Source organism: Pseudopodoces humilis, chromosome 3 (genome assembly GCF_049639895.1).
Source record: "Pseudopodoces humilis isolate 2021_Gansu_Grassland_sample_001 chromosome 3, ASM4963989v1, whole genome shotgun sequence".
In the NCBI taxonomy this organism is placed as follows: Eukaryota; Metazoa; Chordata; class Aves; order Passeriformes; family Paridae; genus Pseudopodoces; species Pseudopodoces humilis.
This window is the reverse complement of record NC_142202.1, coordinates 113,290,495-113,308,546: the sequence shown is the minus strand read 5'-3', so window position 1 is coordinate 113,308,546 and position 18,052 is coordinate 113,290,495. Positions and strand designations below refer to the sequence as shown.

At 53.3% G+C, this 18,052-nt stretch overlaps 1 protein-coding gene across 2 annotated transcripts in view; it reads left to right on the top strand.

The window, feature by feature from the left end:
- Positions 1 to 18,052, top strand: part of ASXL2 (ASXL transcriptional regulator 2) — a 62,642-nt gene that overhangs the window by 33,920 nt on the left and 10,670 nt on the right. For both annotated transcript variants that reach the window (XM_088052920.1, XM_088052921.1), the window contains 3 exons: positions 9,269 to 9,381; positions 14,554 to 14,722; positions 16,987 to 17,124. In XM_088052920.1, coding sequence (XP_087909046.1) covers positions 9,269 to 9,381; positions 14,554 to 14,722; positions 16,987 to 17,124 — 420 coding nt within the window. The remainder of the gene's footprint in view (positions 1 to 9,268; positions 9,382 to 14,553; positions 14,723 to 16,986; positions 17,125 to 18,052) is intronic.

Sequence of the window (18,052 nt, the reverse complement as noted above, 5' to 3'; positions counted from 1 at the left end):
CTGGAGAAAAGGAGGCTCCGGGGGGACCTTGTGGCTCTGCACAAGTCCCTGCCAGGAGGGGACAGCCAGGAGGGCTCGGGCTCTGCTCCCAGGGAACAGGGACAGGACAAGGGGAAATGGCCTCAGGCTGGGCCAGGGCAGGCTCAGCTTGGACAGCAGCAGGAATTTCTGCCTGGAAAGGGAGCTCAGGCCTTGGCAGGGGCTGCCCAGGGAGCTGCTGGAGTCTCATCCCTGGAGGTGTGCAGGGAATTCCTGGATGTGGCACTCAGAGCTCTGGGCTGGGGACAAGGTGGGGATCAGGCACAGCTGGGGCTCCCTGGGCTGGGAGGGATTTTCCAACATCAGGAGTTCTGGGATTTTGTGAAGTTCAGCCTGTGCCTGAAGCATTTTTAAATTCAGATGGCTGTGAATGACCTTCTTCAGGCACTCAGTGACATTTTGGGGTCATTTTCAGCAAGTGGAGCCCCCAGGGCTCTGCACTGGAGCAGCTGTGCTGGGAGCAGAGTCCTGGCGTGGGCACAGAGCTGTGCTGGCCGTGCCCAAGGCCAGGCTGGACAGGGCTTGGAGCCACCTGGGACCATGGAAGGTGTCCCTGGCCATGGCTGAGGGTGGCACTGGGTGGGTTTTAAGGTCCCTCCATTTCAAAGCAGCCTCTGTAAAGTCTGCAGGGAAGATTTTCTTTTGGTTTCACTGTTTCATTTCCTTTATCCATCTGGAAGGGTTCTTTCCATTTCCTCCAGCAAACACTGCAGCTTCACGATCTTGCTCCTTACAAAAATCAACATTCAATGTCCAGGAAGTTGCCAGGAAGAGCGGAATTGAAGCAGAAAATGGGCTCAGCTCCATCCCAGCCGTGGTTCATCACCTTGTGCTGCAGTCAGGGATGAGGGGAAGTGGAAATGAGGGAATTGCAGCCCTGGGAGCCCCTGGCAGTGACCATCCCAACTTCCATCCTGACTTTGGGGCACCAGGAGAGGCAGGGCTGGTGCTGACAGAGATCCTCAGGGTTCCCCTCAGCCTTTTCCTGCTGCTTTTATTTTCTCTCGTCCATTTGTTCACTGGTTTTAACCGGCAGGGCGTTGCGTTCCAGTGAGGAGGATCCCCCTGGAGCATCAGCCCTGGAGTGCAGCTCTCCTCCAGGGCCACTTCCAGGCACATGGAACACACAGAAACCTCCTTCCTCATGAACAAAATCCTGAATCTGGGGGTTGAAGCGGAGAACACCCCAAAGGCAGCCTGGGCTGTGAGCGTGGGGCAGCAGCATCCCCCAGCCTTTGGGGTCCGGCCCATCCCGAGGCTTGGTGGGAAGCAGTGCTCAGACAGGGCACAGCTGGTTGTTCCTGCTCTGGGGAGCAGAGTTAGGCTGTGAGAGGAGGGGATGGGGGCAGGAGGCACAGTGGGGCAGGCAGGAGCTGCCCCGAGCCCTCCGTGACAGGAGGGCTGCGCTCATCCCCAATAAAACAGGAAGCGTGTCCGGATAACATCGGCAGCCACTTCCTTATATGAGCAAAAACAAAGTGCTCTGGCAGCACAGAGCAACTCCTGGATTTTGGGAGGGAGAACGGAGCCCTCGGAGCCTCTGCAGAACCACATGGGCCCCGAGAGGGGCCGGGAGCAGCGGGAACGCTCAGGGAGCGGCTCCGGGCAGTGCCCCGTGCAGGTAAGGGCAGAGCTGGGGCACAGCTCCCCTGGCAGGGCCTTTTGGGGCCTCCCTGTGCCCATTGGGGTGAGACTGACCCCGTGCCTTGGCTCTGGAGGTGGAGCAGCTCCAGCCTCGCTGGAGCTCGGTGGTACCAAACTGTGCTGGTGGAACCACCCCAGAGCGGCACGGGGTGGAGATGGGGAACAATCCCTGCATGGAAAAGCTGCTCAAAGCCTGGCACAGCTGCCCAGGGCAGGGATGGAGTGCCCATCCCTGCAGGAATGTGGAACCCTGTGGATGTGGCACTGGGGACAGGGCTCGGTGCTGGCCTGGGCACTGCTGGGGATGGTTGGGCTCCAAGGGCTCTTCCAACCCAAACAATTCCATGATTCTCAAAGGATGCTGCTGGGACTCCTGCCGTTCTGGGGTGTTTTAAGCCATCCTGGAGGTTGAAGTGTGCAGAAGCCTCCTTCACCTGGCTCCAGGGCTGTGTGGGAGCAGCTGCAGGAGGTTTGTGGTGGTGATGAAGCTGCAGTCATGGGGCTCATCCAGCAGAACCCAGCTCGAGTTTCCGTGTTAAATAAAAAGGGGAGGAAAACAAGAGAATGTAAAGCCAACCTTAAGGGAAAAGGGGAAAATGAGCTAGGGCAGATTATGGATAATCCTTCTCCATTAGGCAGTGATCAGCTTGGCTTGAGTCTTTGTACAACTGAGGAGCCCCTCCTGGCTCCCAGAGTTCTGTTTGACCAGCTGGGTGTTCAAAGTCTCTGTATTTGGCGTCTGTGAAAAGTCAGGTACCGAAAACAGACTGGAAGATTTGGGCAAGGTTAAAATAGATCCGAGCAAGAGCTCGTGGGGCAGAGAAGTGAAACACCTGCAGTGGTTAAAGGCTGCTCTGTGCTGCCAGTGCCCTGTGCTTGGCAGAGCAGGAATAAGGGATAAAACACCCTCCTGAACTGGACATTTTTGCATTATCCTTTGGCACAGAGGAAGCCCTGGGAGCCAGGGAAGTGCCAGGTCACAGCTGGAGGGTGGCACCTGCTTTACTGGGGCAGCTTCGTGTCCTCCGAGGGCCAGGCCCTGCCCAGAGCAGCTGCCAGCAACAGGAGGTGAAAAGGATTCTGTTTTGGTTCTGGCACTTTGTTTCTTCCTGCTGAAGACTGGGTAGAAACATCAGCTTTTCTAAATGCAGCAATTCCTGCACAATTCCTTCAGGGGAAGCTTCCTGAGGATCCCCTGGTGCAATCCACCCGGGATCTGCACTCACAGGAACGGCCTCGTCCTCTGCTTTTGGATCAGTGGAGCTTCTCTTCAGCCCAGGGAGCCCCAGCTGTGCCTGATCCCCACCTTGTCCCCAGCCCAGAGCTCTGAGTGCCACATCCAGGAATTCCCTGCACACCTCCAGGGATGAGACTCCAGCAGCTCCCTGGGCAGCCCCTGCCAAGGCCTGAGCTCCCTTTCCAGGCAGAAATTCCTGCTGCTGTCCAAGCTGAGCCTGCCCTGGCCCAGCCTGAGGCCATTTCCCCTTGTCCTGTCCCTGTTCCCTGGGAGCAGAGCCCGAGCCCTCCTGGCTGTCCCCTCCTGGCAGGGACTTGTGCAGAGCCACAAGGTCCCCCCGGAGCCTCCTTTTCTCCAGGCTGAGCCCCTTTCCCAGCTCCCTCAGCCTCTCCTGGGGCTCCAGCCCCTTCCCAGCTCCGTTCCCTGCCCTGGACACGCTCCAGCCCCTCCAGGGCTCTCCTGGCAGGAGGGGCCCAGAGCTGTCCCCAGCACTGGAGGTGCCCCAGCAGTGCCAGCACAGGGGACGGGCACTGCCCTGGCCCTGCTGCCACCCCAGAGCTGGCACAGCCCAGGGCCAGTGGCCTCTTGGCCAATTCCCTGTGCTTTGTGCTGAGCAGTGCCACTGGCTGGGGTTTGGGACAGAACCTGCCACCTTTGCCAGCTGTTCCTTTGGAGCAGGAGTGTTTGGGCAGCTGGCAGAGCTTGTGTCACACTGAGCTGCCACCAACATGTCACACACCGGTGGTGACACCAGCTCCAGGCAAATCGTGTCTCTGATGGGACTTAAGTGTCATAAGTGCTCTGAATTTGACTGAATTTCCTGCCAAGCAGTTATTTAAAGTAGAAGTTCGATGTATAAACTACATTATATAAATATACAGAGAAATGCAGAGTGTGGGGACATGAGGAGTCCTCAGAGCCATGGGTGGGGGTTGCAGGATTTTCCCTGAGTGACCCAAAACATCTGGGTGGGCTCGGGCTCTGCTCCCAGGGAACAGGGACAGGACAAGGGGAAATGGCCTCAGGCTGGGCCAGGGCAGGCTCAGCTTGGACAGCAGCAGGAATTTCTGCCTGGAAAGGGAGCTCAGGCCTTGGCAGGGGCTGCCCAGGGAGCTGCTGGAGTCTCATCCCTGGAGGTGTGCAGGGAATTCCTGGATGTGGCACTCAGAGCTCTGGGCTGGGGACAAGGTGGGGATCAGGCACAGCTGGGGCTCCCTGGGCTGGGAGGGATTTTCCAGCCTCAGGGATCCTGGGATTTCTGGCATTTCTGGCTGCTCAAAGCAGCCTCAGTAGCAGCAGAGTCCTGACCTGCAGTGACACTCCCAGCCCAGACACCTTCCCCTCTGAGGGACTCTGAGAAACACCTAACCCAGTTTTTATTCTAACTTCTTCCTCTGGTTCTCCTCCCACTCTGTGCCTCCAGGTGATGTCATTCCCTGAGATCCCTGATGCTCTGAGCAGCTCTCCTAGGGAGCTGCACTTTTCACTTGGGCTTCTTGGCAAGGCTTTCCTTCCAGTCAGATTTGGCTGTGTTTCCATCATTTGTGGGAAATGAAATCTTCTGAAGTGGAGGGCAGGAATTAATGCTCCAGACACCTCTGCCCTTACTGACAACCTGGGGACAGTCCCTGTGCCCTCAGGGGATGGTTTGGGTTGGGAGGGACCTCAGAGCCCCTCCAGTGGCACCCCTGCCATGGCAGGGACACCTCCCACTGTCCCAGTGTCCAGCCTGGCCTTGGGCACTGCCAGGGATCAGCTGAGACTAAATTCAGTTTTTTCTTTGCCACTGAGGGACCAGTTTGGTTCCTGCCTCTCGGGAACAGCAAGGTCTGCACGTGGAATTGGCTGCCAGCAGCGCTTCCAGCTCACAGCCCAGACTGATTTCCATGGATCTGAGACATCTGAGAAGCCCCAACCCTGGAGCTGGACATGGCACAGCCAAAGAGCTCCAAACAGTCCTGGCCATGCCCATGGCAGTGTCCAGCTCTGGGAAAGCACAGCTGGGGACAGCCCAAACCCCATCCCTTTCCCTCTGCTCTCTCCAGTGGCTGCTGAGAGGAGCCAGGAGCTGGAAGTGGAGCTGGCCAGGAGAGGAGGGGCTCTCAGAGCTGGGCTCCAGGCACTCCCACCCCCATGGATGTTCCAGGCACTCCCACCCCCATGGATGTGCTGCTGGGGAACCAGGGGGAAGTCTCCCTGTGCCCTGGGACTGCCACCAGCACTGCTGGGACAAGGACAGAGCAGAGGGACGGGCAGGGACGCACAGCCCTGCCCCTCCCTCTGCTCTGAGCCAGCAGCACCAATGTCACCTGGCTGTGGGAATATCAGGGATTGGGAAAGTCCCAGAGCCATCAGCCCCCAACACCTTCCCTGAGCACCTGCAGGAGCTGGGATTCCTCTGCAGGTCAGGAGAGGGGAGGATTAACTATTAGCTAATTCTTCAACTAATGAATAATTCATTGGACATTGACTCATTCTTCCCTGAGAGAGAAGGGAGGCCCTGCCCAGAGCAGCTGGGGCTGCCCCTGGATCCCTGGCAGTGCCCAAGGCCAGGCTGCACACTGGGACAGTGGGAGGTGTCCCTGCCATGGCAGGGGTGACACTGGAGGGGTTTTAATGTCTCTTCCATCCCAAACCATTCCAGGATTCTGTGATTAACCAGGGACTTTTTAATTTTATTTCCATGTTCCTCAAAGTGTGTTTTAATGACTTCCCTCCAAGTTTTTCATGTCACACATCTGGATCCCATTAGCTGTTTAAAATTAGGATATTTTAAGCTCATGACTGCACAGTTGAGGGGGGATTTTATATTTTTAGCTCAGCTTGATTTTATTTTGAGGCCAAATGAGTAAAGTGCAGCTTTTCCATCTGGAGCTGCAGAGGTCAAGCAGATGAACCCATGGCCATGGACACAGCCCTGGAGCAGCTCAGGCCAGGCTGGACACTGGGACAGTGGGAGGTGTCCCTGCCGTGGCAGGGGTGGCACTGCCAGCCCATTCCAGGACTCTGTGGTTCCAATGATCTGAGGATTTGCAGGAGGGGCTGACCCCAGGTCCATCTCTCAGCACAGGAGACACCCAGGACATGCAGGATCTGCAGGAGCACAGTGTGAGCACTGCAGCTCAGTCACAGTCTGCCGGGATCCACAGACCCAGCATGGGCACAGCTCTGCTCTTCCTCTGCCTCTGGACTCACCCCAGGGATTTTTATTTTCCCCCAAATCCCAGCTGGCCCTGCCCTGAGGCCATTCCCTGACACCCTGTCCCTGTTCCTGGGAGCAGATCTGACCTCCCCAGCTGCTCCCTCCTGTCAGGTCCGAGGCACCCCTGGATCCATCCTGGGTTTGCTCTTTGCAGCAGCTCCCTGCAGGAATTATCCACTCATCATCCTCTTGAGTGAACTCTCAGGAAATGGATGTTGCTGCTGCCCCTCCTGCCCGGATTCTTCATCTCTGCACTGAGGAGAATTGTGTGAGCGGTGGTTTTGGGTTTGCACATCTGTCCTGGAAAGGGCTCTGAGGTCTCTCCTCTGTGCCAGCATCACTTCTGCCAACTCCTTGTTTTTAAACAACAGCCAAACAGTTTTTAGCAGCCTTTTGTTGAAATTCTAGGGAACGGTGAGGGAACTCTTTTAACAGCAGATTTTCTTTTCTCTTTATTCAATGTCCAGAGAATCCCAGGGAGTTTGGGACCTGCTTTACCTCTCCAGGTGCTGCTCAGACCCTCAACTTTTCCAGCATTTTATTGACCTTCATTTCCCCCCAGAGCAGGAGCCAGATCTGGTTTACAAACCTTCCCTTCCAAGCAAGGACACAGCCTTTGCCTAAAGCCAGCCCTGGGGAGGCAGCAGCCTTTGGGGCCCTCAAAGTGGTGATCCTGTGCTCTGGCACCTTTTCCACGGGCAGGGAATGAGCCATTTCTGCCCCAGACTGTGTCAGATGACATTTCAGGGGCTGGAATCGCCTCCTCTGTGCTGTGTGTGCCCCCAAATCCTGCTGTTCCCAGGCTGTGTTCTCCAGGCACACCGGAGAGCTTTGGGGCTTGGAATTCCTTCTTATCCCTGTGTTTCAGTGGGATGCTGCATTATTCTGGGGAGGTTCCCCTCTCCTTGGGCACTGAGAGGATCCTGCTGGCTGCAGTTAATGAGGAGCTGCCTCGTTATCTCCTGGCTCCTTCCCTGCCTTGTGCTGCTGTGCTGGGAGCTGATTGCTCAGGAAGTGTTTTTTTTATTTTTATTAATTGCCATATGTGTGACTCTTGATTGTGCAGGGCCACCCCACCACCAGACCTTCCTCGTTTGGTTCCCCTGATCCCACGGGGGTTTTGTCACCTCCTGAACTCCTGGCCTGAGACATTCAGGAATTTGCTGACTTTTCTGAATTTTCTCTTTGAGAGAGAGCTCCAGGGAGAGCTCAGAGCCCCTCCAGGGCCCAGAGGGGCTCCAGGAGAGCTGGAGAGGGACTGGGGACAAGGGCTGCAGGGCCAGGAGCCAGGGAATGGCTGCCAGTGCCAGAGGGCAGGGCTGGATGGGATTTGGGGCAGGAATTGTTCCCTGGCAGGGTGGGCAGGCCCTGGCACAGGGTGCCCAGAGCAGCTGGGGCTGCCCCTGGATCCCTGGCAGTGCCCAAGGCCAGGCTGGACATTGGGACAGTGGGAGGTGACCCCAGATCCCAAGATTTGGGATGTCCTGTCCCAAGCAGGTTCATTCAAGCGACTCAAGCTGCTGCTGTTGAATTCCCATCCCCAATTAGCTGTTGGTAATGAGGCTGTCAAAGATGAAATCACCTGGAGCTGGAGGCTGTGCTCCAGGGACTCCGTCTAGCTTGGACTGGACTCGTTCCACGTCTCACCTGCTGGGAATACACTTTCCTTTCCTGGGATATCCTGTGTGTTCCCGTGTTTCCTTTGGCAGAGGAGCCAGTGGTGGTGCTCTCCTCTTGCTGTGCCCCTCGCGCTCATTCCCGGTGTGGATTTGGAGCTGCTCCAGGCTCTGGGATTGCAGAGGGACAGAGCCAGGCACAGCTCCGGCTGCAGAGCAGCCATGGAGCCTTTCCTCCATCTGCAGGGGGAGAGGAGAGGAGAGGACAGGACAGGACAGGACAGGACAGGACAGGAGAGGACAGACAGGACAGGACAGACAGGACAGGACAGGACAGGACAGGACAGGAGAGGACAGGGACAGGGACAGGGACAGGGACAGGGGCCAGGCTGGAACAGCTCCTGGGACAGGAGGGAATCTCCACACCTGCTGGAGCTGCTGCTCCCAGGAGGCTCCTGAGCTGCTCTGACATGGCATGGGCAAGCTGGCATCCTGTGCCTATATTTATATTTATATCTATATCTACATCTACATCTATATCTATACCTATATCTACATCTATATCTATACCTATATCTATATCTATACCTATATCTATATCTATATCTATTTTTATATGTCTATATTATATATAGATTTTATATATATAGATATCTATTTATAGTTAGATTTTAGATTTATATAAATTGATAGATATATAGAAATATATGTTAAAAATATATATAAAGACGTAAAAATATCTATATTCCTAACTATATCTATATATTAATTATATATTATATAAAATATATTATTATATATACTATATAATATAATACATATTAGGTAATATATTTTATATAATAGATATTTCACATTATATATTATACATTATGTATAATAATATATAATGTATGATATATAATATATAATATGCATGGTATTATATACTATAATTCATATTATATTATATTATATTATATTATATTATGTTATTTTTAATATATGTTTCACATTATATATTATACATTATACATTATGTATAATGATATATACAGTAAAATATATAATATATAATATGCATGGTATTATATATAATATTATATTATATAATATTATATTATATTATATTATATTATATTATATTATATTATATTATATTATATTATATTATATTATATTATATTATATTATATTATATTATATTATATTATATTATATTATATTATATTATATTATATTATATTATATTATATTATATTACATTATATTATTATATATTATTATATATTATATTATATTTATTATATTTATTATATAATATGTATTATAAAAACAATACTATGTATTATTTACATTAATTTATATAATCTATTATTTGTATATTGTTATTTATCCATTTATTATATTTATATTCATATTTGTTTTATATTTATTTCATTTTCTATTTCATTTTTATTTAATTTCTATTCCATTTCCATTTCCATTTGTGCTGTGTTCCTGTCGAGGTTTGTGCTGTGTTAATTTGATTTTCCCGTGTGCTCCCTGCAGTTTCGTCCCGCCTGGCGCCGGCAGCCCCCGCCCAGCCCGGCTGCCCCTCGCCATCCATCCCTGCCAAGGGCCTCTCCTCCTCACAGAAACACAGCAAGAAGGCTCTCAAACAGGTGAGTGAATTCTCCTGGCTTTCTCAGTCTCCTTTGGATTCTTTTGGGATCCTCCCTCGTGGGGAGCCCTGCTTATCTCAGTTCTTTAGCTTTGAAGAAGACTCCCGAGCTCATTAGAATCTTGTTTCTCGTGTTTATTGGAAGGTGATCACAAACCTGGCAGGTCTCTCCAGACTGGCTGCACAATTTAAATCACTGTAATCTGGAACATTTCTTTCTTCTGATGGCACAACAAGGCCTTGTGGCTCACTTTGGCTTTGAAAGCACAAAATGACCCTGAACAACTCTTTCTATCTCTCTTCTTAGAAAGCTTTTGACCTTTGAACAACAGGTCAGTTCAGTTTTGCCGTGTTTCCATCTCACTGGACACTCCTCCAAGCTCTGGGAGAAGGGGATGCATAGGAACTATTTAATAAAAGGAAAACCCTAACTCCACTCTTTTATCTTTATACCTATTTTTACCCAATTAACAACAGACATGTATATTATTTTTCTTAATGACCCAATGACCCATCACCTCTGTGCTGCACTGCGGCATTTTCTGTCCAATCACTCACTATCACCCAAAAACTTCTAGGAGAGGAACATGAAGGAGAAAGAAGAAGGGACAAGAGACAACACCCTAAATCCTCAATCTTGTCTCCTGTTCTCTAAACTAACCTTTTCACCCAGTGATTTAAGAAACTTTGTAATCTACACACTTACACTTTTACCTTTTTCTGTCTAACTTTAACAGTTGTTTTCATGTATCACCATGAAAACATGCTCATGAATTTCATGTTATATGAAATTCAGTGTTTTTCTGGATCTTAGAACTAAGTATCAGAAACAAGGGCACACACTCTGTATCCCAGACTCCAACACCAGGGTTTGAATGGAATGGAATCCCAGGATAGAATCCCATGATGGAATCCCAGGATAGAATCCCAGGATAGAATCCCAGGATGGAATCCCAGGATAGAATCCCATGATGGAATCCCAGGATAGAATCCCAGGATAGAATCCCATGATGGAATCCCAGGATGGAATCCCAGGATGGAATCCCTGGATAGAATTCCTGGATAGAATCCCGTGTTGGAATCCCTGGATGGGATCCCAGGATGGAATCCCTGGATGGAATCCCAGGATGGAATCCCAGGATGGAATCCCAGGATGGGATCCCAGGATGGAATCCCTGGATGGGATCCCTGGATGGAATCCCAGGATGGAATCCCAGGATGGGATCCCAGGATGGAATCCCAGGATGGAATCCCAGGATGGGATCCCTGGATGGGATCCCAGAGCTCCGGGGGCTGACGGCAGCAGTGTGCTCTTCAGTTCCTTTCCTTCTGCCCCAAAAACCACCTGCACTTCCAAAGTGCTTCTTTTACAGGAAGGCTATGAAAGTCATTTCTCATCCCCAGTTCTCTGATGAGATCCTGTAACTTCCTGCATTCCTGGGAAATGGGATTGGGAAATTCACTCTTTGGGGGAAAACGCACTGAAACTGCTCCCCTGGTGGGCAGCAGTTCCCTCCCAGGGAATTCCATGGCTGCTGCACATCCACATGCAGGGAAAGGAAAGGGAAGAGCAGGAATTCCATGGGCAGGGTCTGGAGAAGGAGAACAGGAATTCCATGGGCAGTGTCTGGAGAAGGAGAACAGGAATTCCATGGGCAGGGTCTGGAGAAGGAGAACAGGAATTCCATGGGCAGGGTCTGGAGAAGGAGAGCAGGAATTCCATGGGCAGTGTCGGGAGGAGAAGGAAGGGCAGGAATTCCATGGGCAGGGTCTGGAGAAGGAGAACAGGAATTCAATGGGCAGTGTCTGGAGAACGAGGAAGGAGAACAGGAATTCCATGGAGAAGGAAGGAGAGCAGGAATTCCATGGAGAAGGAAGAAGAACACTCTGTCTCTCCCCTCTCCCGGGTTCTGTGAGCAGGAGTGACTTTTCCATGCCTGCTGTGGATCCTGTTCCCTGTGTGCCCAGCAGGGAGTGGGAGCTGTCTGTGCCTCAGCTTTGCTCCTCCTGCTGAGGAATTCCAGCTGAATTATTCCCGAGTGTGGAGTTCCCCTGGCTGCTCTGCTCGGGCTCCCAGGATCCTTGGGAAGAAATTGCTTTATCAGGGCTGGATTTCCTCCCTGGGAGAGGGAAGGTGTGGGAGGAATCATGGATCAGTGTGGTGGGATCACGGGGTGCTCTCCCAGCCCAGCCTGATTCCCTGACACTCGGGATGCCATTCCAGAGTTTCCCTTGGGAAGGGATCTGCAGGGAGGGAGTTGCTGGTTCTGGGCTGTTCCTGAGAGGAGCAGGAAGGGAAGGGAAGGATGAACGGGAGCTGAGCTGGTGCCAAGGGAGGTGCCAGCTCCTGGGAATTTTCTGTTTCCTGGGGCTGATTCCCCACCGGGAGCTCGGTGTGTGCTGGGGCTGGCACTGCAGCCAGGCTTTCCTCTGAACTTCCCAGCTTCCACTTCCATCTGGATCCCCAGAAAATTGCTTCCCACTAATTGAGCAGGATATTAATTATCTCTGCATTCCCCAGCCCTCGTTAATCCTGGCTGGCAAACATTCCCCAGCATCCCCACAGGCTCTTCCCTTCCCAGGGGGATCAGGCTGCTCCAGGTGCCCAGGGAAGCCCCTGGATCCCTGGCAGCGTCCCAGGCCAGGCTGGATGGGCCTTGGAGCAGCCTGGGACAGTGGGAGGTGTCCCTGCCACAGCAGGAACTTATAAAAAGTAGCTAAAAAGAGGAAATTGGGATGGTGGGAAGGAGAGACAGGGCTGGAAAACTCCACACTGTGAGTGAAAGGGGAATTAAAGGAACTCCCATGGCCTTAATCCTGTCTGTGCCCTGGATTATTGCTGGGGGCTGCTTGGGCTCAGCCCTCCCCTCTCCAGGAATGACAACATTCCCTGAGGGAAGAGGGAGTGGATTTCTGAGGGAGAATCCACCTGCTGCTGGACTGGGAGTGTGGATGGGGCTCTTCCAGAAACCAGGATTTGGTTCATCCACAGCCGAGTTCAGCCTGGGCAGTGCAGCTGGGCAGGGCCTGTGCCATGCCCACCTCCCCTGCATTCCTTAAATCCTCTGGAAAAATCCTGGCTTGGAGGTTTGCAGGGTCAGAATTGAATTGGCTCATCCTGCTGAAGATTCCACGACTCCCAAATGGTTTGTTTTGGAAAAGCCCTCAGAGCCCATGGAGTCCAACCCCTGCCAGCACTGCCAGGTCCCACTGGCCACGTCCCCAGGTACCACATCCACTGGGATTCTGAATCCTGAGGATTTCGCGTCCTTTTGGTGCTGAGGGGGTCAGAACACAAGGAAAAGCTCAGGCTTCTCCCCCTGGGAACAGCCCAGCAGTGGATCAGGACATGGGAGTTGTGTCCCCTCCATCCTTGGAGCTTTCCAGACCTGAGGGAGGCCCTGGCTGAGCAGGACTTGGAGACTGCTGAGGTTCTCTCCCACCAGAATTATTCTGTGACTGTCACAGATCCATTGAATGGTTTTGGTGGGATGGGACCTGAAAGCTCATCCCATTCCAGGGACTCCTCCCTCTGTCCCAGGCTGCTCCAGCCCTGTCCAGCCTGGCCTTGGGCACTGCCAGGGATCCAGGGGCAGCCCCAGCTGCTCTGGGCACCCTGTGCCAGGGCCTGCCCACCCTGCCAGGGAACAATTCCTGCCCCAAATCCCATCCAGCCCTGCCCTCTGGCACTGGCAGCCATTCCCTGGCCCCTGGCCCTCCAGCCCTTGTCCCCAGTCCCTCTCCAGCTCTCCTGGAGCTCCTCCAGGTCCTGAGAGGTCACAGTTCGGTCACCCCAGAGCCTTCACTTCTTCAGGCTGGACAATCCCAGTTTTCTCAGCCTTTTCCCAGAGGAGAGTGCTCCATCCCCCTGTTGTGACAGGACTCGGTGCAATTTCGATTCAAAGAACCCCCAGATGTTTATAACAGAGATCAGGATGACAGGGAATTTAAAGATCCATCCAAGGAGCTTCCTCCTCACCTCCAGGAGCTGAGGGGACACAGGGAACACAGCTGGAATTGTGTTCCCTCAGGCAGGAAAAGCCTGAGGTGGCAGAGTGGCATTCAGCTGGGCACAGCAGGCAGTGCCAGCACCTCCCTGGTGCTCTCTGCTCCCTGGGCTTCACCCAGCAGCCTCTGAAAGCCTTTCCTGGCCTTGCTGCTGCATTTTGCTGATTCCTGTGGCTGCCAGAGCTCTTTCTGTCTCTCTTCTTAGGAAGCTTTTGACCTCAATAACAAGAGGTCAGTTCAATTTTGCCATGTTTCCATCTCGCTGAACACTTCTCCAAGCTCTGGGGGAAGGGGATGCATAGGAACTATTTAATAAAAGGAAAACAGGATCCAAGGGGGGGTCCCTTGGATATCTCAGTCTGTCAGTCTGCCTGCTGTGTGTCCTTGCACTCTGACAGTCAGCTGGGCTGTGCCTTCCCCAGGAGCAGCTCCTGCACCTTCCTCCATGGATTCATTCCCTCTCCCAGTTCTGGCTGTGCTGTTATTGCTGTCCTTGCTGTTATTGTTATTATTATTATGGTTATTATTATTATTATTTAAGGCAGGGATGATCCCTAGTTAACAGTGCCCCTCCTTTGTGTCCATGCAGCACAAGACACCCTGTTACTCCTGTTCTGAAATCCCATGGAATCCTTCATCTGTTGCCATTTTTCTGCTGTTGAGGTCAGCTGGGTTTGGATTTTGGTTTTTGCAAACACAACCTTTGGTTTGCTGCTCAACTGAACCCTCCAGTTGGAGCCCCTGGGGCCCTGTCCCGGTGCTGCTTCGAGTCTTTCCTGAAGCAAAGGTTTTAGTTTTGTTCTGTTCAGTGTTCAGAGTTTTGTTCTGTTCAGCGTTCAGATCTTTGTTACTCTGCTGGTCGCAGCCCTTCCCAAGCGGGCCCTGGGGCGCTGCTCTCTCCAGGAGAAGGGATGAGCTCCGGGGAGCCGCTTTCACCTCACAGCTCCGTGTGCAGTCACTTCTGGAGCCAGCTCCAGCCCCAGAATCCCTTCCCTGCACCTCTCAGAGACCCTGTCCCTGAGGCAGCACAGGAGGGGATGCCCAGGATGCTCCAGGGAGCTGGAGCTGCTCCAGCAGGGAATTGGTTCAGTCGTGGTGGCGTTCCCGAGCCGGGGCTGCGTCCGCAGGCTCTGGGTGGCTGATCCCGGTTCTCCTGTCCCCGCAGGCCCTGAAGCAGCAGCAGCAGAAGCAGCAGCAGCAGCAGCAGAAGCAGCAGCAGCAGCAGCAGCAGCAGTGCCGGGCGGGAATGGCTCCGGGAATGGGGCCGGGAATGGCGCTGCCCTCCAGCCAGCACGTCCTGCTCAAGGCCAAGGGCGCCGCGCCCGGGAAGTCGGGTACGTGAGGACAGGAGTGGGACCTGATCCTGGGACAGGGCTGGGAATCCTGTCTGCAGCTTCCCTGGGGCTCTGTCTCAGCTCTGTCTCAGGGCTTGGCTCTGGTAGGGATGCACCAGCTCAGGACAGACCTTGGACACACCTCGGGTGCATCTGGGATAGATCTGACCGTGCCTTTGGCTGGAAAAGCTGCTCCCAGTGCTCAGTGACTTTCCCCGTCACCTGCACCCCATGCAGGGGCCTTCTCCTGGTCTTTATGTTTGGGGATTTCTCCTGGTGTTTATGTTTGGGGATTTCTCCTGGTTATTCCTGTTTGGGGTTCCCCTGGTGTTTATGTTTAGTGATTTCTCCTGGTGTTTATGTTTAGTGATTTCTCCTGCTATTTATGTTTAGTGATTTCTCCTGCTATCTATGTTTTCCAATGTGGCTCCTCATCCTGCAGGGTGGGTTCCATGCCCTGTTCTGATCTGGAAGATCCCTGAGGGGTTTCCAGAATTTGTCAGAAATCAGTGAGGTCACTGCTCTGCTCTGGCTGCTGCAGCAGGGCAGGAGCTCCCCTGCCAGCACCAGATTTTCCCTGGTATCCCAAATTCTTGGTGGTTATTTCCAGCCAGTTTTCCCTGATCTCTTTCCAGAGTAACTGAGTGCCTTGCCAAGGTGCTGGTTCTGAGCCACAGAACCATCAAATTCCAAAGTGTTTGGGTGGGAAGGGACCTCAGAGCCCCTCCAGTGCCACCCCTGCCATGGCAGGGACACCTCCCCCTGTCCCAGGCTGCTCCCAGCCCTGATCCAGATCCAAACAAAACTGCATCTCCAGTCCCAAATCCCAAGGTTTTTTCAGCCATCGAGCTCTCCAGTAAAGCCTGGTGCTGTGGGTAATTCATTAATATTAATTATTGACCCCATCCCAGTCCCAAAACGCCTTCCCTTGCAAGCTGTCAGTCCTTCAGCTGAGGAGCTGTGCTGGGAGCAGGGACAGCTGCCTGTGGAGTCAGGAATTCTGCATCTGCCTCTGGTTATTCCCTGCCAAAGCAGCGGGCACGGGAGCTGGGACTCGGGCAGTCCCTGCTGCCCAGTTCCCTGGCACCTGCTGAATTCTGGCTTGGCACAGGCTCAGTGTCCCAGACAATCCCTGGCAGGGCTCAGCGTCCCACCCTCAGTCCCTGCAGGCAGCTGGGATGTGGAACAGGGCCAGCTTGTGCCAGGGAGATTCCCAGTGTTCCCATTCCATCCCAGAGAGGAGCAGCAGTCCCGGGGTCAGCATTACAAACATCTGCATTTGCACATCTGGGGAGAACTGGAGGGAAATTCACAGCAGGGCAAGGATTTTCCAGGAGCCTTGAGAAGCTGGGAGTGCCTGGGAGCTGCCCTGGCCCTCAGCCTGTCCCGGGGCAGGATCTGGGATTCATTCCCGGTGAATTCCCTCCTCCCTGCAGTGAGCAGAGACCAGTGAGTCTTGCCATGGAACTCCAGCCTTAGGATGCTTTCCTTAGGCTCAGGCCAGGATCTTTTCCTGCTTCCAGGTGGGATCAGCGTGTTCAGGAGCCCCCTCAGGCTGTAAATCCCTCCCTGCCAAGGCCTGGAGGGCTCCTCGTGTGTGTGTTTCTCCAGGAAATCCCTTTCCCCATCCCTGAGATGCTGCACAGGGACAGCTCCCAGCAGGGGCAGCGGGAGGTGTGGGGAGAGAGCAGGAAATGAAATGGGCATGGGGAGGGAACAACGTTTAGTGGAAAGCAAGGCACAGATTCCACAATTTCAGGGGTGGATTCAGAGCTGGAACAGCTTGTGTGAGGAAGGGAAGGGAGGGAGGGGAACCAGGACGGGAATCTGAGCACTGGGAAGAGGAGGAGGAATTCCCCAGGGTGGGCAAGGACAAAAGCTGCAGTTGAGGGAGAAGTTCAGCAAGGACATGAGAGGTGTGGAGAGATTTCCCTGTCAGGAGCTCTGCCAGGAGCTCTGTTAGCCCTGGAAATGTTCATGGGACCATGCCTGGGCCGGATTAGGTGGGAAATAAATCAGGATTAACTGGGAAATGGATGTGCCTGTCCATGCCTTTGTTTTGGGATGCTCTGGTGGCTCCAAGGGATGTCCCACATTCAGCTGCTGGGCAGGAGGCACTCCAGGAGCACAGGAATGTCTGTCCTGGAGTTGCTGGAGCTGCAGGGGTGGCTCTGGGTGTGGGAGACCCTCCATTCCCTGCAGGAATATCCCGGTGCAGGATCCCTCTGTGCATGCCCGTGTTGCAGCGTCTCCCTCTCTGGCAGGCTGGGAAGGGAAGCAGGATGGACATTCCAGCAGCCCCCCAAACTCCACGTCCAGCTCCTCGCCCTCGGTGAAGCTGGAGAACTCCCTGCCAGGGCTGGGCAAGAAGCCCTTCCCGAGATCCGACAGGCTCCACGCACGTAAGAGATGGATTTCCCTGCTTTCCCGGGGTTTGGCTGCTCCAGTGCCAGGACAAAAGCCTAAAACAGCAAAAATGGAGTGAAGTGTGCTAATTCCATTGCTGAGGGACCCTGGAAGGTGCTGCCAGCCTGCTGGGAATTGGGATAAATAATTCATAATGCCATCTTCAGATCAGCCCTTCCCAGGCCTCGTCAGCTGGGCCTCTCCTGGGAATTCCCAGCTCTTGGAGAGCACAAAAGGACCTGCATTATTTATGGGTTTTTAATGTACTTACACGCTCCAATAACATGAAAAAGGAAAAGAAGTTCCTCCCTGGATCTCCATCCCTCACACCCCGCTGGATTTGGCTCCCAGGCTTTGCTGGAGCTGGGGCTTGCTCAGCCCTCCCGACCTTCCTGGTTCCTTTTACGTTCTCCAAGGGTGGGTTTGACCATGGTGAATTTAAGGATATTCCTACAAAGTCCTGGAATGTCCTGGGGGGGAAGAAACCCACGAGGATTATGAAATCCAGCTCCTGGTGCTGGCCAGGATACCCCAGCAATTCCAGCCTGGCATCCCAGAGTGTCCAAAGGCTCCTGGAGCTCTGCCAGCAGCCTCGGGGCTGGGACCATTCCTTGGGGAGCCTGGGGACCTCTGGGGAAGAACCTTTCCTGAGATCCAGGTGCTCCCTCCTTCTGAGGTGTCTATCCCAGACTGTCACTGTGGAAAACAGGCACTTCCAGAGGGCAGGGATCTCCAAAAGAAACCCCCAGCAACAAACTCACCTTAGCTGGAGACCTAAAACAGCAAATTGCCGTGGCCAGAGGGGGTTGTAGGAAGGCTCCTGCGAGCCCTGCTTGCCGGGGTGCCGAGGGAGGGGGCTGGGAGGGGAGGGGGTGTCCTGTTCCCGGGCCTGGTGGGGTCCCTGGTGCAGCAGCAGGAGCTCGG